Below are 24,906 nucleotides of genomic sequence, written 5' to 3'. Positions count from 1 at the left end.
TCTTGCTTGTCCTATGTTGCTCTGTCTGTATGCTATGTCTTCTTTGTCCTATGTTACTCTGCGTGTGCTCACTGCTCAATGATTGTCTATATTGTTTTTAATAACCTGCACTTTTACTGAAACGTTGATTAATGTGCACTGTCCCTGTAAAAAAATGAAATAAACTCAAACTCAACAGAGATAAACACCTCTCTGGGAAGAGGAAGGGCGGGAGTGTATGCTTTATGATTAAAGACTCATGGTGTAATCATAACAACATACAGGAACTCAAGTCCTTCCGCTCACCCGACCAAGAATTCCTTACAATCAAATGCCAGTTATAGTCACAGCTGTGTACATTCCCCCTCAAGCGAACACCAAGACCGCCGTCAAGGAACTTCATTGGACTCTATGTAAACTGGAAACCATATATCCTGAGACTGCATTTATTGTAGCTGGGGATTTTAACTTTTTAGGATAGGCGTCCCGCTAGCGGCACACCTCGACAACATCCGGTGAAATTGCAGAGCACCAAATTAAAATTACAGAAATAGTCATATTTAACATTCATGAAAATACAAAGTGTCATACATCAAAATAAAGCTTAACTTCTTGTTAATCCAGCCGCTGTGTCAGATTTCAAAAAGGCTTTACGGCGAAAGCATACCATGCGATTATCTGAGGACAGCGCCCCGCTTACAAAAGCATAGAAACATTTTCAAGTCAAGTAGAGGAGTCACATAAGTCAGAAATAGAGATAAAATGAATCACTTACCTTTGATGATCTTCATCTGGTTTCACTCACAAGAGTCCCTGTTACACAATACATGTTCATTTTGTTCGATAAAGTTCCTCTTTATGTCCCAAAAACGCGTTTTGTTCAGTAATCCACTGGCTCAAAGGCGGTCAAAACAGGCAGACAAATACATCCTAATAGTACCGGTAAAGTTTGTCGAAAACATGTCAAACGATGTTTATAATTAATCCTCAGGTTGTCTATTGTCTAAATAATCGATAATATTTCAACCGTACAATAGCGTCTTCAATAGAAAGGAAAAACAACTAACGGCGCGCAATCGGTCACGTGCGCAAAACAGCTCTGGTTCATTCTACAGTCCACTTAGAAAATGGTCTCATTCTTCCTCATTTTTCAGAATACAAGCTTGAAACAATGTCTAAAGACTGTTGACATCTAGTGGAAGCCATAGGAACTACAATCTGGATTCTAACCCAATACATACTGTATAGGCATTAAATTGAAAACTACACACATCAAAAATATCCCACTTCCTGGATGGATTTTCCCTCAGGTTTTTGCCTGCCATATCAGTTCTGTTAAACTCACAGACATGATTTTAACAGTTTTGGAAACTTCCAAATCTACCAATTATATGCATATCCTAGCTTCTGGGCCTGAGTAACAGGCAGTTTACTTTGGGCACCTCAGTCATCCAAACTTCCGAAGACTGCCCCCTATCCCAAAAAAGTTAACCCGTTAGGGCTAGGGGGCAGTATTTACACCGCCGGATAAAAACCTTTCCCCGATTTAATCTGGTTACCACTCCTACCCAGTAACTAGAATATGCATATACTTATTACATATGGATAGAAAACACCCTAAAGTTTCTAAAACTGTTTGAATGGTGTCTGTGAGTATAACAGAACTCATTTGGCAGGCAAAAACCTGACAAGGTTTCATGCAGGAAGTGGCCTATCTGACAAGGTGTCGTTCTTCTTGTCTCTGTTTATTGAAGAGTGAGGATCTTAGCTGTCCCCTGACACTTCCTACGGCTGCCATAGGCTCTCAGAAGGCGGCAAAACGCAGAATCGTGGCTTTGCAGGCTCTGGCTGAAAAAAAGTAGCGCGTTTGGGTAGTGGCTGGTTACAGTACTGTGAGACTCAGGCTCGTGCCCGCGTCGACCGAAAGCTGTGTTTTCTTTCCTCTGTTTAGCTAAATGGACATTCCCGGTCGGAATATTATCGCTTTTTTACGAGAAAAATGGCATAAAAATGGATTTTAAACAGCGGTTGACATGCTTCGAAGTACGGTAATGGAATATTTAGATTTTTTTTGTCACGAATTGCGCCATGCGCACGACCCTGATTTACCATTTCAGATAGTGTCTGGGACGCACGAACAAAACGCCGCTATTCGGATATAACGATGGATTATTTTGGACCAAACCAACATTTGTTATTGAAGTAGCAGTCCTGGGAGTGCATTCTGACGAAGACAACAAAAGGTAATCAAACTTTTATAATAGTAAATCTGATATTGGTGAGTGCTAAACTTGGTCGGTGTCTAAATAGCTAGCCCGTGATGCCTGGGCTATGTACTTAGAATATTGCAAAATGTGCTTTCACCAAAAAGCTATTTTAAAATCGGACATATCGAGTGCATAGAGGAGTTCTGTATCTATAATTCTTAAAATAATTGTTATGCTTTTTGTGAACGTTTATCGTGAGTAATTTAGCAAATTGTTAGCGAATTCCCCGGAAGTTTGCGGGGGGTATGCTAGTTCTGAACGTCACATGCTAATGTAAAAAGCTGGTTTTTGATATAAATATGAACTTGATTGAACAAAACATGCATGTATTGTATAACATAATGTCCTAGGGTTGTCATCTGATGAAGATCATCAAAGGTTAGTGCTGCATTTAGCTGTCTTCTGGGTTTTTGTGACATTATATGCTAGCTTGAAAAATGGGTGTCTGATTATTTCTGGCTTGGTACTCTGCTGACATAATCTAATGTTTTTCTTTCGTTGTAAAGCCTTTTTGAAATCGGACAGTGTGGTTAGATTAACGAGAGTCTTGTCTTTAAATAGCTGTAAAATAGTCATATGTTTGAGAAATTGAAGTAATAGCATTTCTAAGGTATTTGAATAACGCGCCACAGGATTCCACTGGCTGTTACGTAGGTGGGACGATTTCGTCCCGCCGGCCCTAGAGAAGTTAAACAGTGTAGTTATTCCCTACGAAAGGCAATCAAACAAGCAAAATGTCAGTACAGGGACAAGGTGGAGTCGAAATTCAACAGCTCAGACACGTGATGTATGTGGCAGGGCCTACAGGAAATCACAGACTACAAAAACATAAACAGCCACGTCATGGACACCGACGTCACGCTTCCAAACAAACTAAACACATTCTTTGCCCGCTTTGAGGATAATACAGTGCCACCGTCGCGGCTCACTAATAAAGACTGCATACCCCCCTCTCCTTCTCTGTGGCTGACGTGAGTAAAACATTTAAACTTGTTAACCCTTGCAAGGCTGCTGGCATCCCTAGCCGCGTCCTCAGAGCATGCGCAGACCAGCTGGCTGGTGTGTTTACGGACATATTCAATCGCTCCCTATCCCAGTCTGTTGTTCCCACATACTTCAACATGGCAACCATTGTTCTTGTACCCATGAAGGCAAAGATAACTGAACTAAATGACTACCACCCTGTAGCACTTACTTCTGTCATCATGAAGTGCTTCGAGAGGCTAGTCACAGATCATATCACCACCACCTTACCGGCCACCCTAGACCCACTTCAGTTTGCATACCACACCAACAGGTCCACAGATGACGCACTTGCCATCACACTGCACACTACCCTATTCCATCTGGACACAAAGAATACCTACGTAAGAATGCTGTCCATTGACTACAGCTCAGCATTCAGCACCATAGTACCCTCCAAGCTCATCATCAAGCTGGAGGACCTGGGTCTCAACCCCGCCCTGTGCAACTGGGCCCTGGACTTTCTGACGGGCCGCCCCCAGGTGGTGAAGGTAGGAAACAACATCTCCACTTTACTGACCATCAACACTGGGGCCCCACAAGGGTGTGTGCTCAGCCATCTCCTGTAATCCCTGTTCACCCACGATTGTGTGGCCATGCATGCCTCCAACTCAATCATCAAGTTTGCAGAAGACACAACGGTAGTGGGCCTGATCACCAACAACGACGAGACAGCCTACAGGGAGGAGGTGAGGGCACTGGGAGTGTGGTGTCAGGAAAACAACCTTTCACTCAACGTCAACAAAACAATGGAGATGATCGTGGACTTCAGGAAACAGCAGAGGGAGCACCCCCCTATCTACATTAAAGGGACAGCAGTGGAGAAGGTGGAATGTTTAAAGTTCCTGGGGGTACACATCACAGACAAACTGAAATGGTCCACCCACACAGACAGTGTGGTGAAGAAGGTGCATCAGCGCCCATAACCCTGACAAAACTTTACAGATGCATCCTGTCGGGCTGTATAACAGCCTGGTACGGCAACTGCACCTCCCTCAACTGCAAGGCTCTCCAGAGGGTTGTGCGGTCTGCACAACGCATCACCGGGGGAAAACTACCTGCTCTCCATGCCACCTAAAGCACCCAATGTCACAGGAAAGCCAAAAAGATGATCAAGGACAATAACCACCATAACAACTGCCTGTTCACACCGCTATCATCCAGAAGGCAAGGTCAGTTCAGGTGCATCAAAGCTGGGACCAAGAGACTGAAAAACAACTTCAATCTCAAGGCCATCAGACTTCTAAACAGCAATCAATAACACAGAGAGGCTGCTGCCTACATTGAGACTGGATCATTAGTCACTTTAAACAATGGTACTTTAAATAATGCCACTTTAATATTGTTCACATATATTACATTACTCATATCACATGTATAGACTGTATTTTATACCATCTACTCCACCTTGCCCATGCGGCTTGGCCATCGCTCATCCATATACTTATCTACATATTCTCATTCACCCCTTTAGATTTGTGTGTATTAGGTACTTGATGGGGATTTGTTAGATTATTTGTTAGATATTAGTGCACTGTCAGAACTAGAAGCACAAGCATTTCGCTACACTCACATTATCATCTGCTAACCAATAAAATTTGATTTTATTTGTCCGCCGCTGTTGCCATACCTGGAAGAGACCACCTCCAGGTATCGACGACAAGCGGACCGCTACCGGACCCCGGCACCCCGGTATCGTTTCAGGCAGAGTGTATGGCTGTCCCCTTGTGACCTGCCCCTCCGGGTGGAGTCTGGCAAACTTTCCCCCCCGCTTTTTCAGCCCTTTCCCAATCAACTAGATCATTAGCCCCTCTGCTGTTCTTCTTCTGTTGCCCCATACCCTCCGTATACATCCCACTTTTTATGTGTCTAGGATTAAACCTACACTGCCTACACTGGAACACAGGAGTGATGGTTGCTGATAATGGACCTCTGTACACCTATGTAGATATTCCATTTAAGAAATCTGACGATTCCAGCTACAATAGTCATTTACAACATTAACAATGTCCAGACTGTATTTCTGATCAATTTGATGTTATTTTAATGGACAAAGAAATTGCTTTTCATTTAAAAACAAGGACATTTCTAAGTGACCCCAAACTTTTCAATGGTAGTGTATTATTAACCCTGTTTTTCACAAGCGTAGCAGGCTGTGAATTCTGCAAACAACGTTTCTAGGATGGGCTATTAGCAGGACAATATATATTGGTCATATTGGTCATGGCTCCCGAGTGGAGCACAATGGAATTGCCTTGCAGTCCTCTGAGCATGCCACCCACAACGCACACAGGGACTCGGCACTCCTGAGCGCATACCTGACTTGGCTCGACATCTGAAATTTCATCAGCTCAGTTTGAATTGTGGCCTCCACCAGCGAGTGTATAGTTTTCTTAGCAAGGGAGGGATATTCTCCACCTGAGTGGACTGTGAGAGGATCACGTACAAACACAATGATATCCTTGGGCATACTGTAGTCTTTAAATCTGGTGGATAAATTGTCCCTCAGCTGCTTGATGAAATCTTCCATCACCTCTGTGACAATGCTGCGTCCTGGTCCAAATCGAACAACTCAAGCTTCTAGTGAAGGCCTCAAATTTCTCCAACATGGCCAATACTGTTTCCCTCTTCCTTGTAACTGCAGATTTAACCCGTTTAAGTTACAGAATATGTCATAAAAAAAAGCTGTGTGTGCAGCTTGCAGTTAACGATTCAATGTTTCTGCGTCAGGCCTTGATATGGGGCGACAATACCACTGAAAGTTCTATGCTTAGATTCATAATTACATCTGAGATGGAATTATTTGCAAACAGCGATATTTTCATTGCAAATAAGACACACTGGCTTGGCAATGGGAAAAGATGTAGAGATGAACATATATCTTTCTGTACATTCTTCTGTACATTCTTCCTGATACTTTTTGAGAGCGACATTTTATCTAGCTATCAAGCAAATTATTCTGAACAAATGTTGACTTTAAAAAAAGTAGTGCAGCCTACAGTAGGCTACGTACTGTAGACCTGTTTTCCCCCACCAATCACAGCACAAAGAAATAGCCAAAAAAAATATAATTGAATAGAGATTGTCACGCCCTGATCTGTTTCACCTCTCCTTGTGATTGTCTCCACCCCCCTCCAGGTGTCGCGCATCTTCCCCATTATCCCTTGTGAATTTATACCTGTGTTCACTGTTTGTCTTGTCTTGTCAAGCTTACCTGCGTGTTTTCTGATTTCCTGTTCTTCCTAGTCTGTGGTTTTTCCTAATCCTCCCGGTTTTGATCTCTTGTCTGCCCTTACACTAAGCCCGCCTGCCTGACCATTCTGCCTGACCCTGACCCTGAGCCTGCCTGCCGACCTGTACCCTTTCCCCATCTCTAGATTATTGACCCCTGCCTGCCTTGACCTGTCTCTTGCCTGCCTCTTGGACTATTAAACCATTGTTTATTCAACGTGTCTGCATCTGGGTCCTATCTGAAACCTGATAGACATAGGGATTTTATGAGAGTAATCAGATCAAAATCATCATCTTATTGTCACTGAATTATGTACTAAGCATATGTGTTAAATTTGTAGCGTAGGCCAATTAATTGTGGTAATATTATATACTTATTATGTTCTGGCCTGCCGACTATTGGCTCAGAAAAAACTTGGCCCGGGGCCAAACCTAGTTGACGAACCCTGATATATAATATGTCTTACAGAGCCTTCCATAAATCCACTCAAGTTTCTTCAACTGTCTTCTGACTGTGATTGGGGTGTGGAAATGGTCATGTTGTACAGCGCCATATAATCCTAACGGAGTAACAATGTCTCACCCCATGTTAAAGAATGGCCTTTATCTCGCTCACTTTAGGTTATTTCAAAACTAAATCATCTCCAAAATATTGTTATTTTTTAAACAAAGCGATTATTATTGATTAATTTAGAATTTCTTAAAAGCCCCTTAGATATTCTCACAGGTCAGATTTGCATTAACGAAAAATACCCCTTAATTAATTTAGAATCCTCCAATCCTCTAAATGAAATTATTGGAGGAGAGTCACGTCATTGAATTTCATTTTTTAGATATACTGTATGTCTACAGTAGGCGACATGAGTCTCACTAGTGTTGAGTAATGTGCTGTTAAAAGTGGTGTAGGTCTTATTTATTTAAAAAGCATATTGAAGTTAGAAATAATAGGATTTGAAACAATAGCCTACCCGTGTATGGTTAACTATTTCAGCACCGTTTCACGCAGTTCTGAGACAAGCATGGGGACTGGTCTTGATAAATTAATTAGATTTTTATTTTCTCTGAATCTCCATTTGGGTATTGGTTAGACAACAATTAGTGTGTGGAAATGTTATGCTCTTAGTATTGTAGCCTACTCCCGACCGTCATGTTGTACAGCACCATATATTCCATTCCATCCTAACGGAAACCCTGAGGGTTTAGTTTATCATTTTTCTTGGAATAGAAACAACATAATATTAATGAAATTAATTATGCTACATTTATTAAGATCAATCCCATATAATATGTTCTTACAAAAAAAGGTTTTAAATTCTCTAGTACAGCCAATATTGAAAGCTATCAAATGCTTCTCAATGATGCCCTCCGGTGGTCAAACTAGCACTAACTAGCATTAGATATAGATATGGCTGACAATTAAATAATGTGCTATAGAATTCTGCGGTAGCCCGCAAGGTGTGCTGCAGTATGACGTAACTTTTAAAAGAAGAACCACTGTAAGCAACAAAACATTCACAGCCCATTTTCCCAAAAGTGAGGTTACAAGTTTATCAACTTTCAAAGCAGAATTACTTTCCCATTGTTCCTCAAATGCAGTGAATGATATACCATTTTGTAGCTCTGTGTCTCTGTTTACATTTAATGGAAAAATGGAAAAACACAATTTCAAATTTTGCTACATAAAATGGAATCAAGGCAGTCTGTCACATATAACTAACTTGTCATTCAAGCAAACTACCATTGTATGTAATGAGGGAGCTCAATTACATTTACATTTAAGTAATTTAGCAGACGCTCTTATCCAGAGCGACTTACAAATTGGTGCATTTACCTTATGATATCCAGTGGAACAACCACTTTACAATAGTGCATCTAAATCTTTTAAGGGGGGGGGGGGGTTAGAAGGATTACTTTATCCTATCCTAGGTATTCCTTAAAGAGGTGGGGTTTCAGGTGTCTCCGGAAGGTGGTGATTGACTCCGCTGTCCTGGCGTCGTGAGGGAGCTTGTTCCACCATTGGGGTGCCAGAGCAGCGAACAGTTTTGACTGGGCTGAGTGGGAACTGTGCTTCCTCAGAGGTAGGGGGGCCAGCAAGCCAGAGGTGGATGAACGCAGTGCCCTTGTTTGGGTGTAGGGCCTGATCAGAGCCTGAAGGTATGGAGGTGCCGTTCCCTTCACAGCTCCGTAGGCAATCACCATGGTCTTGTAGCGGATGCGAGCTTCAACTGGAAGCCAGTGGAGAGAGCGGAGGAGCGGGGTGACGTGAGAGAACTTGGGAAGGTTGAACACCAGACGGGCTGCGGCGTTCTGGATGAGTTGTAGGGGTTTAATGGCACAGGCAGGGAGCCCAGCCAACAGCGAGTTGCAGTAATCCAGACGGGAGATGACAAGTGCCTGGATTAGGACCTGCGCCGCTTCCTGTGTGAGGCAGGGTCGTACTCTGCGAATGTTGTAGAGCATGAACCTACAGGATCGGGTCACCGCCTTGATGTTAGTGGAGAACGACAGGGTGTTGTCCAGGATCACGCCAAGGTTCTTAGCACTCTGGGAGGAGGACACAAGGGAGTTGTCAACCGTGATGGCGAGATCATGGAACGGGCAGTCCTTCCCCGGGAGGAAGAGCAGCTCCGTCTTGCCGAGGTTCAGCTTGAGGTGGTGATCCGTCATCCACACTGATATGTCTGACAGACATGCAGAGATGCGATTCGCCGCCTGGTTATCAGAAGGGGGAAAGGAGAAGATTAATTGTGTGTCGTCTGCATAGCAATGACAGGAGAGACCATGTGAGGATATGACAGAGCCAAGTGACTTGGTGTATAGCGAGAATAGGAGAAGGCCTAGAACAGAGCCCTGGGGGACACCAGTGGTGAGAGCGCATGGTGCGGAGACAGATTCTCGCCACGCCACCTGGTAGGAGCGACCTGTCAGGTAGGACGCAATCCAAGCGTGGGCCGCGCCGGAGATGCCCAACTCGGAGAGGGTGGAGAGGAGGATCTGATGGTTCACAGTATCAAAGGCAGCAGATAGGTCTAGAAGGATGAGAGCAGAGGAGAGAGAGTTAGCTTTAGCAGTGCGGAGAGCCTCCGTGACACAGAGAAGAGCAGTCTCAGTTGAATGCCCAGTCTTGAAACCTGACTGATTAGGATCAAGAAGGTAATTCTGAGAGAGATAGCAGGAGAGCTGGCCAAGGACGGCACGTTCAACAGTTTTGGAGAGAAAAGAAAGAAGGGATACTGGTCTGTAGTTGTTGACATCGGAGGGATCGAGTGTAGGTTTTTTCAGAAGGGGTGCAACTCTCGCTCTCTTGAAGACGGAAGGGACGTAGCCAGCGGTCAAGGATGAGTTGATGAGCGAGGTGAGGTAGGGGAGAAGGTCTCCGGAAATGGTCTGGAGAAGAGAAGAGGGGATAGGGTCAAGTGGGCAGGTTGTTGGGCGGCCGGCCGTCACAAGACGCAAGATTTCATCTGGAGAGAGAGGGAAGAAAGAGGTCAAAGCACAGGGTAGGGCAGTGTGAGCAGGACCAGCGGTGTCGTTTGACTTAGCAAACGAGGATCGGATATCGTCAACCTTCTTTTCAAAATGGTTGACGAAGTCATCCGCAGAGAGGGAGGAGGGGGGGGAGGGGGAGGAGGATTCAGGAGGGAGGAGAAGGTAGCAAAGAGCTTCCTAGGGTTAGAGGCAGATGCTTGGAATTTAGAGTGGTAGAAAGTGGCTTTAGCAGCAGAGACAGAAGAGGAGAATGTAGAGAGGAGGGAGTGAAAGGATGCCAGGTCTGCAGGGAGGCGAGTTTTCCTCCATTTCCGCTCGGCTGCCCGGAGCCCTGTTCTGTGAGCTCGTAGTGAGTCGTCAAGCCACGGAGCAGGAGGGGAGGACCGAGCCGGCCTGGAGGATAGGGGACAGAGAAAATCAAAGGATGCAGAAAGGGAGGAGAGGAGGGTTGAGGAGGCAGAATCAGGAGATAGGTTGGAGAAGGTTTGAGCAGAGGGAAGAGATGATAGGATGGAAGAGGAGAGAGTAGCGGGAGAGAGAGAGCGAAGGTTGGGACGGCGCAATACCATCCGAGTAGGGGCAGAGTGAGAAGTGTTGGAATTGACGTGGTAATTTAGTTGCTGAATTTGGTATATGCCTTTATCGAAAGCAACAAAAAAACTGTCAAGGTTGACAAATATTCTGTTTATTTGGCACATTAGGGATTCATAAAACATGCTTTTATCCATAGCAAAATACAGAACTATCAGCATGAGGCACACATATATATGAACCATGTAGAAATCAAATGTAAGTGTGTGTGTGTGTGTGTGTGTGTGTGTGTGTGTGTGTGTGTGTGTGTGTGTGTGTGTGTGTGTGTTTAGGTAGATGTGGGGCAGTAGAGGGACACAGCACCACAGGAGAACTGACCTCTCTGTACACAGACTCCACCAAGAGGACTAGCCAGGCAGGAAATGCTGAACAAGCAGCTATAGTAATAGAGTTGAGGCGAGGAAATTGTATTATTGCTTCTGGTTTCCTCATTAGATTTCTTTCTCTCTCTCCATATCTATTGAAACAGCAGAGAAAACACTCATATCAGCTCTGCTTTTGATCCCAGCTCCTCAAGATTCTTTGTGAAACAGAGATATCCTCCACAACCAGACATTGATATTGCACTCTAACACAGTATTGGCAACAAAAGAGGGGATAAGAAAGATAAACCGACAGTGATAAATATGGCCTTAAAAAGCCAGAAATATAAATAGTCTCAAGGGAAATGACAAACGGTTTCACATAGTGGAACTTTTTCAACCTTGCCTCAAAATTATGAAAGAGCGTTTGAAATATTAACAAGGCCCGCTCGCTGTGGTGCTGATCCGAGCATTCCCACTTGTAGATCATTTTATCTAGTCTTTCCAGCGGCACATTATGCCTTGTGGCGCATTTGCGCTCTGACCTCGTCCATAGGGAAAATGTTGTGTCTGTCCCAACGAGCACTCTGCTGAGCCCTGAAGTCTCAAGAGATGGCCATGAATCACCTGTGTAGATGGAGATCTATCGCCTGTGTATCTCTCCTGAGCTATTGATGCAGGCAACCATGCACGCTTGCATGCAGAGCCAGCCTCTCTGTCAGACAGTGTGTGAGACCGTAAATCGGTGAGTGTGTGAGGACATATAGGAGAAAGCTGCAGCAGTAACAATAGCACATCCCGTTGCCATAGTGGCGGCTCATGCAGACCCAGACTGATTTTTAAACAGGAGCCTCAGGGGGGATTAAGATTGTCAGAGTGTGTTGTCAACATAAAAATAAATATGCTTTGAAGAACAGCATCACTCGAAGACGGTCTCGCAACCATGCAAACATTGACTGACAAGACACTAGCTATTTAGGCCTATATATACTGCTAAAAAAAATTAAAGGGAACACTTAAACAACACATCCTAGATCTGAATGAAAGAAATAATCTTATTAAATACTTTTTTCTTTACATAGTTGAATGTGCTGACAACAAAATCACACAAAAATAATCAATGGAAATCCAATTTATCAACCCATGGAGGTCTGGATTTGGAGTCACACTCAAAATTTAAGTGGAAAACCACACTACAGGCTGATCCAACTTTGATGTAATGTCCTTAAAACAAGTCAAAATGAAGCTCAGTAGTGTGTGTGGCCTCCACGTGCCTGTATGACCTCCCTACAAAGCCTGGGCATGCTCCTGATGAGGTGGCGGATGGTCTCCTGAGGGATCTCCTCCCAGACCTTGGACTAAAGCATCCGCCAACTCCTGGACAGTCTGTGGTGCAACGTGGCGTTGGTGGATGGAGCGAGACATGATGTCCCAGATGTGCTCAATTGGATTCAGGTCTGGGGAACGGGCGGGCCAGTCCATAGCATCAATGCCTTCCTCTTGCAGGAACTGCTGACACACTCCAGCCACATGAGGTCTAGCATTGTCTTGCATTAGGAGGAACCCAGGGCCAACCGCACCAGCATATGGTCTCACAAGGGGTCTGAGGATCTCATCTCGGTACCTAATGGCAGTCAGGCTACCTCTGGCGAGCACATGGAGGGCTGTGCGGCCCCCCAAAGAAATGCCACCCCACACCATGACTGACCCACCGCCAAACCGGTCATGCTGGAGATGTTGCAGGCAGCAGAACGTTCTCCACGGCGTCTCCAGACTCTGTCACGTCTGTCACGTGCTCAGTGTGAACCTGCTTTCATCTGTGAAGAGCACAGGGTGCCAGTGTCGAATTTGCCAATCTTGGTGTTCTCTGGCAAATGCCAAACGTCCTGCACGGTGTTGGGCTGTAAGCACAACCCCCACCCGTGGACGTCGGGCCCTCATACCACCCTCATGGAGTCTGTTTCTGACCGTTTGAGCAGACACATGCACATTTGTGGCCTGCTGGAGGTCATTTTGCAGGGCTCTGGCAGTGCTTCTCCTGCTCCTCCTTGCACAAAGGCAGAGGTAGTGGTCCTGCTGCTGGGTTGTTGCCCTTCTACGGCCTCCTCCACGTCTCTTGATGTACTGGCCTGTCTCCTGGTAGCGCCTCCATGCTCTGGACACTACGCTGACAGACACAGCAAACCTTCTTGCCACAGCTCGCATTGATGTGCCATCCTGGATGAGCTGCGCTACCTGAGCCACTTGTGTGGGTTGTAGACTCCGTCTCATGCTACCACTAGAGTGAAAGCACCGCCAGCATTCAAAAGTGACCAAAACATCAGCCAGGAAGCATAGGAACTGAGAAGTGGTCTGTGGTCCCCACCTGCAGAGCCACTCCTTTATTGGGGGTGTCTTGCTAATTGCCTATAATTTCCACCTGTCTATAATTCTTAAAATAATTGTTATGTTTTTTGTGAACGTTTATCGTGAGTAATTTAGTAAATTCACCGGATGTTTGCGGGGGGTATGCTAGTTCTGAACGTCACATGCTAATGTAAAAAGCTGTTTTTTGATATAAATATGAACTTGATTGAACAAAACATGCATATATTGTATAACACAATGTCCTAGGGTTGTCATCTGATGAAGATCATCAAAGGTTAGTGCTGCATTTAGCTGTGGTTTTGTTTTTTGTGACATTATATGCTAGCTTGAAAATGGGTGTCTGATTATTTCTGGCTGGGTACTCTGCTGACATAATCTAATGTTTTGCTTTCGCTGTAAAGCCTTTTTGAAATCGGACAGTGTGGTTAGATTAACGAGAGTCTTGTCTTTAAAATGCTGTAAAATAGTCATATGTTTGAAAAATTGAAGTTTTCGGATTTTAGAGGAATTTGTAATTCGCGCCACGCCTATCATTGGATATTGGAGCAGGTGTTCCGCTAGCGGAACGTCTAGATGTAAGAGGTTATGATGCCATCTATATTTTGTGATGCTGCCACCCCCGTGCCTCAAGGTCGGGATGGTGTTCTTCAGCTTGCAAGCATCCCCCTTTTTCCTCCAAACATAACGATGGTCATTATGGCCAAACAGTTCTATTTTTGTTTCATCAGACCAGAGGACATTGCTCCAAAAAGTACGATCTTTGTCCCCATGTGCAGTTGCAAACCGTAGCTTGGCTTTTTTATGGCGGTTTTGGAGCAGTGGCTGCTTCCTTGCTGAGCGGCCTTTCAGGTTATGTCGATATAGGACTCGTTTTACTGTGGATAAACATACCTTTTTACCCATTTCCTCCAGCATCTTCACAAGGTCCTTTGCTGTTGTTCTGGGATTTATTTGCACTTTTCACACCAAAGTAGTCTCTAGGAGACACCAAAGTTAGTCTCTAGGAGACAGAACGCATCTCCTTCCTGAGCGGTATGACGGCTGTGTGGTCACATGGTGTTTATACCTGCATACTATTGTTTGTACAGATGAACGTGGTACCTTCAGGCGTTTGGAAATTGCTCCCAAGTATGAACCAGACTTGTGGAGGTCTACAATATTTTTTCTGAGGTCTTGGCTGATTTCTTTTGATTTTCCCATAATGTCAAGCAAAGAGGCACTGAGTTTGAAGCTAGGCCTTGAAATACATCCACAGGTACACCTCCAATTGACTTAAGTGATGTCAATTAGCCTATCAGAAGCTTCTAAAGCCATGACATAATTTTCTGGAATTTTCCAAGCTGTTTAAATGCACAGTCAACTTAGTGTATGTAAACTTCGGACCCACTGGAATTGTGATACAGTGAATTATAAGTGAAATAATCTGTCTGTAAACAATTGTTGGAAAAATGTCTTGTGTCATGCACAAAGTAGATGACCTAACCGACTTGCCAAAACTATAGTTTGTTAACAAGACATTTGTTTTAATGACTCCAACCTAAGTATGTAAACTTCCGACTTCAACTGTAAATGCTTCACTTAGTTCAAGTAACATACACATCTCAACGTCAACTGTTCAGAGACTGCGAGAATCAGGCCTTCGTGGTCTAATTGCTGCAAAGAAACCACTACTAAAGGACACCAATAATAATAAGAGACTTGCTTGGGCCAAGAAACATGAGCAATGGACATTAGACCGGTGGAAATCTGTCCTTTGGTCTGTTGAGTCCAAATTTGAGATTTATGCTTCCAACTGCCATGTCTTTGTGAGACGCAGAGTAAATGAACCGATGATCTCCTCATGTGTGGTTCCCACCGTGAAGCATGGAGGAGGAGGTTTGATGGTGTAGGGTTGCTTTGCAGGTGACTCTGTCTGTGATTTATTTAGAAATCAAGGCACACTTAATTTAACCTGTTATGGCTAAGGGGCAGTATTTTCACGGCTGGATAAAAAACGTACCCGATTTAATCTGGTTACTACTCCTGCCCAGTCACTAGAATATGCATATAATTATTGGCTTTGGATAGAAAACACCCCAAAGTTTCTAAAACTGTTTGAATGGTGTCTGTGAGTATAACAGAACTCATAGGGCAGGCAAAAACCTGAGAGGATTCTATATGGGAAGTGGCCTGTCTGACAAGTTGTTGTTCATCTGGGCTCTTTTTATTGAAGACTGAGGATCTTTGCACTAACGTGACACTTCCTACGGCTCCCATAGGCTCTCAGAGCCTGGAAAAAAGCTGAACGAGGCAGCCTCTGGCTGAAACACATTATCGCTTTTGGCAAGTGGCCGATCAGAGTACTATGGGCTTAGGCGCGTGCCGGAGTCGACCCCATGCTTTATTTTCTTTCGTCTGTTTACCTAAATGCAGATTCCCGGTCGGAATATTATCGCTTTTTTACGAGAAAAATTGCATAAAAATTGATTTTAAACAGCGGTTGACATGCTTCGAAGTACGGTAATGGAATATTTCGAATTTTTTTGTCACGAAATGCACCATGCTCGTCACCCTTATTTACCCTTTCGGATAGTGTCTTGAACGCACGAACAAAACGCCGCTATTTGGATATAATTATGGATTATTTGGGACCAAACCAACATTTGTTATTGAAGTAGAAGTCCTGGGAGTGCATTCTGACGAAGAACACCAAAGGTAATAACATTTTTCTTATAGTAAATCTGACTTTGGTGAGTGCTAAAGTTGCTGGGTGTCTAAATAGCTAGCCCTGTGATGCCGGGCTATCTACTGAGAATATTGCAAAATGTGCTTTCACCGAAAAGCTATTTTAAAATCGGACATATCGAGTGCATAGGGAGTTCTGTATCTATAATTCTTAAAATAATTGTTATGCTTTTTGAATATTTTTAGAATATGCATGTAATTATTGGATATTGGAGCAGGTGTTCCGCTAGCGGAACGTCTAGATGTAAGAGGTTAACCAGCATAGCTACCAAAGCATTCTGCAGGGGTACGCCATCCCATCTCATTTGTTTTTCAACAGGACAATGACCCAACACACCTCCATTGAGAGTGATGGAGTGCTGCATCAGATGACCTGGCCTACACAATCAGCTGACTTTAACCTAATTATGATGGTTTGGGATGAGTTGGACCACAGAGTGAAGGAAAAACAGCCAACAAGTGCTCAGTATATGTGGGAACTTCTTCAAGACTGTAGGAAAAGCATTCCAGGTGAAGCTGGTTGGTCACCCCTGCTGATGCACGGGAACTTGTCGCCGACTGGGGTGCGGGAACCTCACAGACCGGCTGAGGCAGGGGAGCCTGATGATCCGGCTGAGGCATGAGAGCCTGACGAGCCGGTGGAAGCAGGGGAGCCTGGCTGTCCAGTGAAGGCATGAAAGCCCGGCGAGCCGTTTGAGGCAGGGGAGCCTGGCTATCTAGTGAAGGCATGAAAGCCCGACAAGCCAGCTGTAGCAGGGGAGCCTGGCGATCCGGCTGAGGTATGAGAGCCTGACGAACCGGCGGAGGCAGGGGAGCCTGGCGATCTGTCTGAGGCATGAAGAGCCTGTAGCGGCTCCCGGACCCGACGTCATTCCCACCAAAACAAAAAAATAAATACACTCCATGATGCTTCCCTTAGTTGAGGCGTCATTCTGTAACAACGTGAGCTGAGAGTCGGGAAGCAAGTTCAGGGAGTGAGTGTTTTAATAAATAAACGGAAATAATACAAAACAAGAAACACGGACAACGCACAGACATGAAACAGGAACAATGATGCCTGGGGAAGGAACCAAAGGGAGTGACATAAGGTAATCAGGGCAGTGATGGAGTCCAGGTGAGCCTGACAACACGCAGGTGCGCGTAACGATGGTGACAGGTGTGTGTGCCATATTGAGCACATGTTACAATAAAATATATTTGGGTTAAATGTGGAAGACACATTTTAGTTGAAGGCATTCAGTTGTACAACTGACTGGGTATCCCCTTTTCCCTATTTTGATTTGTTTAACATTTTTTTGGTTACTAAATTTTGTATTTGTATGTATTATGGATCCCCATTAGCTGCTGCAAAGGCAGCAGCTACTCTTCCTGGGGTCCAGCAAAATTAAGGCAGTTTATACAATTTTAAAAACATTACAATACATTCACAGACCCTGTGCCCTCAGGCCCTTACTCCACCTCTACCACATACATACAGTACAAAATCCATGTGTACGCTTGTGTATAGTGCGTACACTACATGATTCCATATGTGTTATTTCATAGTTTTGATGTCTTCACTATTATTCCACAATGTAGAAAATAGTACAAATAAAGAAAAACCCTTGAAAGAGTAGGTGTGTCCAAACTTTTGACAGATACTGGTCCAAAATACTAACAAATCTCAAAATTGATAGGTAGATACAAAAATGTAATTTCAGCCTGTGGTGCCTGGCCTTAAGGTGAACACCAAAGCAATGGATAGCTATTATAAAAAATGGTTCCGGAGCTTTTGGTCGGCTAGTTGCTGTGTTCATTTAGCCTTGTAAAGGAGTGCGTAACTGGTGGCAGGGAAGTCAGACACAGGAGAGCAGAACTAGGTAGTAACCGGAGCAGTTTAATCCAAAAACCAACAGCATAAACATACAAAAGAATATGGGTACAAAAAACCCGACGCGCACCAGTAAACAAGTGCACAAGCACTTACAACAAACAACCCCACACAAAGACATGGGGGGAACAGAGGGTTAAATACACAACAAATAATGAGGGAAATGGAAACCAGGTGTGTAGGAAAACATGACAAAACAAATGGAAAATGAAAAGTGGATCGAATCGACGATGGCTAGAAGACCGGTGACGCCGACCACCGAACGCCGCCTGAACAAGGAGAGGAAATGACTTCGGTGGAAGTCGTGACAAGCCTATAGTTTAATTGAATTGTATGAAAGACAATTATGACCAATAAAAGGATTAAGCTTCCTTTGTCTAAATTAAATCTTACCCTGTTGCGTGACGGAATCTCATACATCCCTGGTACTATAAGCCTGACCAATATCCTACAATAGTAGCCATATAAAGTTTGATTTGATTTGATTTGGTGCTCTGCCTCAAGCTGTTTCATATAGATATGGACTATTTGGATTAAACAGGTTCACATAGGCCTATGACAGAGTTAGCACAATAAGGGAACTCAGCCATTCAACTCATGTTATTCCACCAACACTGTTTCTCAGTGTAAGGGCACTTATACAGACCATTCAGGGAACATGCTTGTTTCCTTGACCTCGAGGTCATGCAAAAGCCTGCAATTTCATAATTTGGAGTAAAAGCATGTGATTAAAATGTCTATTTGAATCTGTAATGAATCTCATTGTCCTTCAAATTAATGTTTAGGTATCCAAATCACCATATCCCTCCTCTTTGAAGAAAGGGTCAACACAGTGTGCCACTGCCAAAGCGTGAAACCAACATACACTGCCGTTCAAAAGTTTCGGGTCACTTACAAATGTCCTTGTTTTTGAAAGAAAAGCAAAAAAATATGTCCATTAAAATAACATAAAAGTGATCAGAAATACAGTGTAGACATTATTATTGTTGTAAATGACTACTGTAGCTGGAATCGGCAGATTTTTTATAGAATTTCTACATAGGCGTACAGAGGGCCATTATCAACAACCATCACTCATGTGTTCCAATGGCACGTTGTGTTAGCTAATCCAAGTTTATCATTTTAAAAGGCTAACTGATCATTAGAAATACATTTTGCAATTATGTTCACACAGCTGAAAACTGTTGTCCTGATTAAAGAAGCAATAAAACTGGACTTCTTTAGATTAGTTCAGTATCCGGAGAATCAGCATTTGTGGGTTCGATTACAGGCTCAAAATGGCCAGAAACAAATAACTTTCTTCTGAAACTCATCAGTCTATTCTTGTTATGAGAAATGAAGGCTATTCCATATGAGAATTTGCCAAGAAACTGAGGATCTCGTACAACGCTGTGTGCTTCGTCGTTTCCAGCCACAATTGTCGACACTGTATTTCTGATCAATTTGATGTTATTTTAAAGGACAAAAAATGCTTTTCTTTCAAAACAAGGACATTTCTAAGTGACCCAAACTTTTGAACGGTATTGTACATAAAGAGCAAACAGGGCCATTCCCTGAACCATTGAATGCTATGAATAGATAGCCTACACTGTAATGGAAAGCAGTAATTTATGCAGTTATTTTAGTTATTACTAAAAGTAAAAAATAACTCTGAAACGTTTTACAGCATCATATTGTAAATTATGGTGCATTGTGGGAAAATGTCTGTATTTCGAATGGTACTGTAATTCCACCCCACATAATACAGTACCATATACTGTATCTTTTTGATTGCCAAAAACCTTTTGACAACTAGTTGGTGAATGGAATTGTTGTTTCTGTCTCATTGCATATTTTGAGACGTGCCTTGTAAGAGGCTACATTTGTTGCACCCGTGAGGGGGAATGCTATACCAATTTAACTTACATGTGGTTATAGAGCCCCATCAATTTAAAATGGATAGGGGACAGATTGGAGTGGCAGCTAGTCTTAAACCTTAAATTGTTGAGCATTTTTCGATGTTCTTTTTGTCTGTTTTGCCCTGTAGTTGCTGCCAATTTGGAAGCCTTTGTTAATGCCTCTAGAAGTGCAAGTGATATAGAACACCAAATATTCATCAAAATGCTGTAATGTGTTAACAGTTAGCAGCCAATCTGCTTGCACAAACCCCTTGTAATTTCAGTAAAATACTGAGAAATACAAACCCATCGCCTCAATTAAATATAATTAATTCCGATAACAGTAGCATTTACTTTTTTTTACAGTATAATACAGGCTTACGTGCTTGATACCATATTCACCGAACTGCCTGTAAATTACTGTCAAATTCAGGGTAACCTCTTTGCAGTGTATGAGAGGTTCACAAATACTTGTCTCTACAAACAACACGTATCTTACCAAATCTTAAAACGTGTGGCATCCCGCGAGAGTATCCAAGAAACAGCAGCAGAAGCAAGAGCAGCAGCCTGAGGTTGAACCTGAAAACAAGACTAATTATCAGCCGGGAGGTAATCTTCATGTTGTTTGTAAAATGCACAGTGGTGATCCCCCGTACGCGTTTGAGTCCCCCGGAATTTGGTTTACAGTCGTTCGGCAGGGTGACGGCAGCCCAGTCGCAGGATCATGGCATGGTCACTCGAGCTTCCCCTAAACCCATTAGCAGTCCCGGCCTGATTCCCGACTTGGCTAAGACAAGAAACTATCCTCCGGTTCACGAGATGGCGGGACATCCATGTCGGGCGGTACAAATCCGGTGGAGGCTCATACAAGGGCTGGCGCCTGGCTCAGGTGAGACACGAGGAGTCGGATATCCACACGGGAGGTATGTCTGTAGAGGAGCAGAGAGCGCCAAGCAGAGCTGAATCGCGATAGCAGCCTATGAGGCACTTTGGGTTGCATACGCTCCCATTATACTGCACTGCTGCACAGCCTCTGACGTTGAACCAAGGTTAGTTCGAGCGCGCGAGCCAGATAGAGTGAGCCTACAGAAGAGGAAGGGTGAGAGAGAGAGAGAGAGAGAGAGAGAGAGAGAGAGAGAGAATGTGTGTGCGTGCGTGTGAAAAAGAGATATTGTCACAGGTTCCGCCGACAACAGTGTGCCACAGATCCTATCTGCATCCCAAAGGAGCTGCTATTTTACAACAGCATGATTTCCTTCGGCTAATGTCATCCACCCACCCGTTGTAATTATGTAACGCTTGTGCTGTGCGTTTTTACATCGCTCTGCAAGTAGCCACACAAACCAAAACTGTTCCACCAGATCTTAAACAGTGTAATGATGTGACTGCGAGACATTACTGGTGGATTTTGCGGCTCCGCAACAGTTTACCCCTTCACAAAAATAATTGCATTGCTGTGTTATAGCCTATTCATAGGCTGGAGAGTAACACTTCCACATACACCATTAAGTTTTACAATGAGTACCCTCATTTCACTCACAGATTGTCCCAATTTGCGACAAAATCAATTGGATCGTCATGTATTATGTCTATTTTTTGTCATCAGTAAATGAACGTGGTGATATTGAATAATAAACATGATACTTTTAAAACACAAGCAGTTGAGCATTGTTTGAAGAGAAGTGGGGAAAAACGCTAGCGGCCCCTTGACTAGTCATTTCAGCTCCACTCGCTGTCTCTCTGTGAATTTCAGCACCATGGACAGCGCCGCACTGAACCAGGTTTGGTGGCGGGCTCTGTAACAAGGTCAATCCGACGTCTACATTGGCAATGCAGCATTCACGGTGATATGGCCTCCGCAGAAGTCAGGGCTTTCATACTTCATACGTGAAGCAGCGCAGAGCTGTTGTTAAGGAAGATGTCAAGGAAGTGAGTTTGTGTTTATACAGGACCTACTGCCCTCACCTACCGTCAACCAGTCATGTCAATTAGGGAGGTATTCGGAGGCCTCTGCATTGTTACACATTTTGAGAGGCCATGGTGATGCGGTGTGGAGCTCAATTTGGCCTCTGCGTGACTCCGGAGGGCCCAAAATTGCGTCACACCACCCATAAGGCTCCTCCGACCACATTTTTTGAGCAAGCATACATTTTCTCTTAGGCAGTTAGTGGTCCACGGCAAGTCAAGCTCTTCATTAGGCAAAATCAACCACCATTTTGTAATGTGTTTACCTTCCAACTTTTCAGAAATGTGGTATTCGGTTGAACAAGCCATGCGGGTAAAAAAAGAGCTTTTATCCAATGAATTGAGTAAGCGACTAAATTGTAAGTATAGAACACATTCCGAGACGAGGCTATTATGATTGTTCATTATTAGTGTAGCTACATTTGCTTACAAGGAATGTGGCTATTTTCTGATCATTGGGCTGTGTCATATGAACAATGCATATTTTCCTTCTAGGCTTCAGAATCCAATCAATAAAAACTGCTTCCAATGTTGTATTATGAAACATGCCACGCAGACTTACAGCATATGAAACTATTGCTGGTCTACTGTTGCCATTGCTGACATTTGATGAAAAAACAAATATGCCTTTTAACCAAATGTTGAATAACTGTTTATTTCATTGTACAAACTTGAGAGGGGGAAGACTTGAGATAATTGTTAGAGTTGAAATTGGCAGAGAGGAGCAAGTCCATAACACAGCTATCGATATTACGTGCTCGGAGGCACGAATATTTAACCAATATGCAAATAACTTCACTTTAGACTTAAAAGCCTTCGCTCCGTGTGTATTAACCATGTCACAACCGACTCCAGCAATAGAAAGCCAAAGCCTTACGCACTAACTGCAAATAGAGATATATCCCTGACAACCGATTACAATCTGTGTAGATATAGAAACACAATAATTGCTAAGCATTCATGGTTTACTGTCTATTTCAAGTATCACGTTTCTATGTGAGTACTCCAACAACTGCAGTTCAAACAGTTGCAATCGGCATGGAGTGTACACGCAAAGGTTTGTCGAATTTTACAGTGTGCGCATTATCAGCTCCCGGGCCCTGCAAGTGTGGATTCAGATTCAGCCAGGTTTGATGATGAGCCGCGGTAAGTACAACAAATAGGCCCTGCTACGAACGGGTTGAGTGGCGATGAGACGGACGTAATCTTCAGCACCGAATGGATGGATATATGAAATAACTTTTTGGATGAACAGTGTTATTGTATGTGGTATCAAGTGTTAAGAAGTGAATGACTGGCCTGTGTGTGTGTGTGAGAGAGAGAGATAGAGAGAAAGAGACTACACTGTGTGTGTGAGTGTGTGTGAGAGAGTGTGTGTGCGTGATTGTGCGCATGTGAGAGTGCGCGTGTTTCCTTGAAACAGAAGCCAAGGTGCAACAAGTGTGGGTTAATCAGATGCAAATATAATTACATCAACCAAGGCATTTCTTCTTAACCCTAGAGCATTGGGAAAGTCAATGGGTCTCTATTCAAGCATATTGTGAATATATAAACATCTAGATAGCAAAATATGTTTGCCAAAGACACACGATCGTGGGTTGCAGTGTCAATGTTCATACAACACTGGGTTGGGAATGTGCTTTGGGTTGCGTGGGTCTAAAAACAGATACTCTGACTGCAATGTGAGAAAATCAAACACAACGAGGCAATCACCATCCCACCATCTGTTCTACTAGCATAATTATGGAAAAAAGCTGGGTTTCGCTAAGCCTGCCGAGCCTTGCACCCAGCGTGAAAGGAATGCTTACTGAGCCGAGGTAAGAAGACATCGACTGATGGAGAGAAAATGATGCTAAATCTGCTACTGGTAAATCCCCTCTGGTGAAACAGTGGCCTCTGTCATGTAATGGAGGTACTTCAGGTATGTCGTCATAAAACCAGATTTGGAGAACATCTGTGCAATGTGCATCCATCCAGCTAGTGTAATAGGATTGATGGTGGGGTTAAGGTTGGGGTTATGATGTTTATGAAGTAGAATTACATGGAGTGTAGCAGAGGGTGGTCTTTGAGTTTTAGCCCTGTGGTCTCTAGTAGGGTGAAGTCTGCATGCCTCTGTGTCTTTTGGGGATTTGTACTTCTAGGCCTACATGATTCCAGTATGTCTTTTAGGATTTTCTAGTTTTAAATGCTTTTGGGCATACACAAATGAAGTGTATATTTTTGGGTTGTGTAGTTCTAATCGTTTGAGGGCCTAGATAAACCCAGTGTATTTAGGATTTTGTAGTTCTGATGACTGTAGATAAATCCAGGCATGGCTGTAGCTTTAGAAGAGGGGTTCAATGAGGTCTGTTTGTACCAATCCACTTATTAATACTGTAATATTGGAGTGGCTCTATTGTGACTGGGCCAATAACAACTGTGGGTTTAAAACAGTTTCCATAATGTGTTTTGGAGGGTTTTTAGCCTATGGTACGGTAAGGGAAAGTTAACATACATGGAAAGCCTTCCTCTCTCTCTCTCTAACCTTTTCTTTCTCCCTCTCTCTCTCCCTAATAATTCCTCTTTTTCTTTCTTTTCTTAACTTTTTGGGGGATAGGGGGCAGCATTTGGAATTTTGGATGAAAAGCATGCCCAAAGTAAACTGCCTGCTACTCAGGCCCAGAAGCTAGGATATGCATATAATTGGTAGATCTGGATAGAAAACACTCAAAAGTTTCCAAAACTGTTAAAATAATGTATGTGAGTAAAACAGAACTGAAATGGCAGGTGAAAACCTGAGGAAAATCCATCCAGGAAGTGCTATTATTTCGAAATGGGTGTTTTTCCATGGAAAGACAATCCACCATTTAAAGGGATAGGACCCAGATTCCGTCCCCTATGTCTTCCACTAGCTGTGAACAGTCTTTAGACATTGTTTCAGGCCTTTATTCTGAAAAATGAGGGAGAAGGAGCAGTTTCAGTGAGAGGCCAGTGGAAAGTCCCCAACCTGTTTAGTGCGCAATCATGAGAGCGCGCCTTTAATTGTTTTTATATTGACGAAGCTATTGTCCGGTTGAAATATTATTGATTATTTAGGCTAAAAACAACCTGAGGATTGATTTATAAACATCGTTTGACATGTTTCTATGAACTTTACGGATACTATTTGGAATTTTCGTCTGCCTCTTGTGACCGCATTTGAGCCATTGGATTACTGAACAAAACTCGCCAACAAAATTGAG

The 24,906-nt window shown here is 43.5% G+C and overlaps 1 protein-coding gene across 1 annotated transcript in view; it reads right to left on the bottom strand.

Annotated features, from left to right (window-relative positions):
* The window catches only part of LOC106607558 (glutamate receptor ionotropic, kainate 2), a 234,682-nt gene extending 213,612 nt beyond the window's left edge, over positions 1–21,070 (bottom strand). Inside the window, exon 1 of the mRNA XM_014204602.3 lies at positions 20,220–21,070. Coding sequence (XP_014060077.1) covers positions 20,220–20,340 — 121 coding nt within the window. The 5' untranslated portion in view covers positions 20,341–21,070. The remainder of the gene's footprint in view (positions 1–20,219) is intronic.
* Positions 21,071–24,906: the final 3,836 nt, after the last annotated feature.

This window comes from Salmo salar, chromosome 06, assembly GCF_965601325.2.
Source record: "Salmo salar chromosome 06, fSalSal1, whole genome shotgun sequence".
NCBI classification, from domain to species: domain Eukaryota; kingdom Metazoa; phylum Chordata; class Actinopteri; order Salmoniformes; family Salmonidae; genus Salmo; species Salmo salar.
This window is presented reverse-complemented; position numbering and strand designations above follow the sequence as displayed.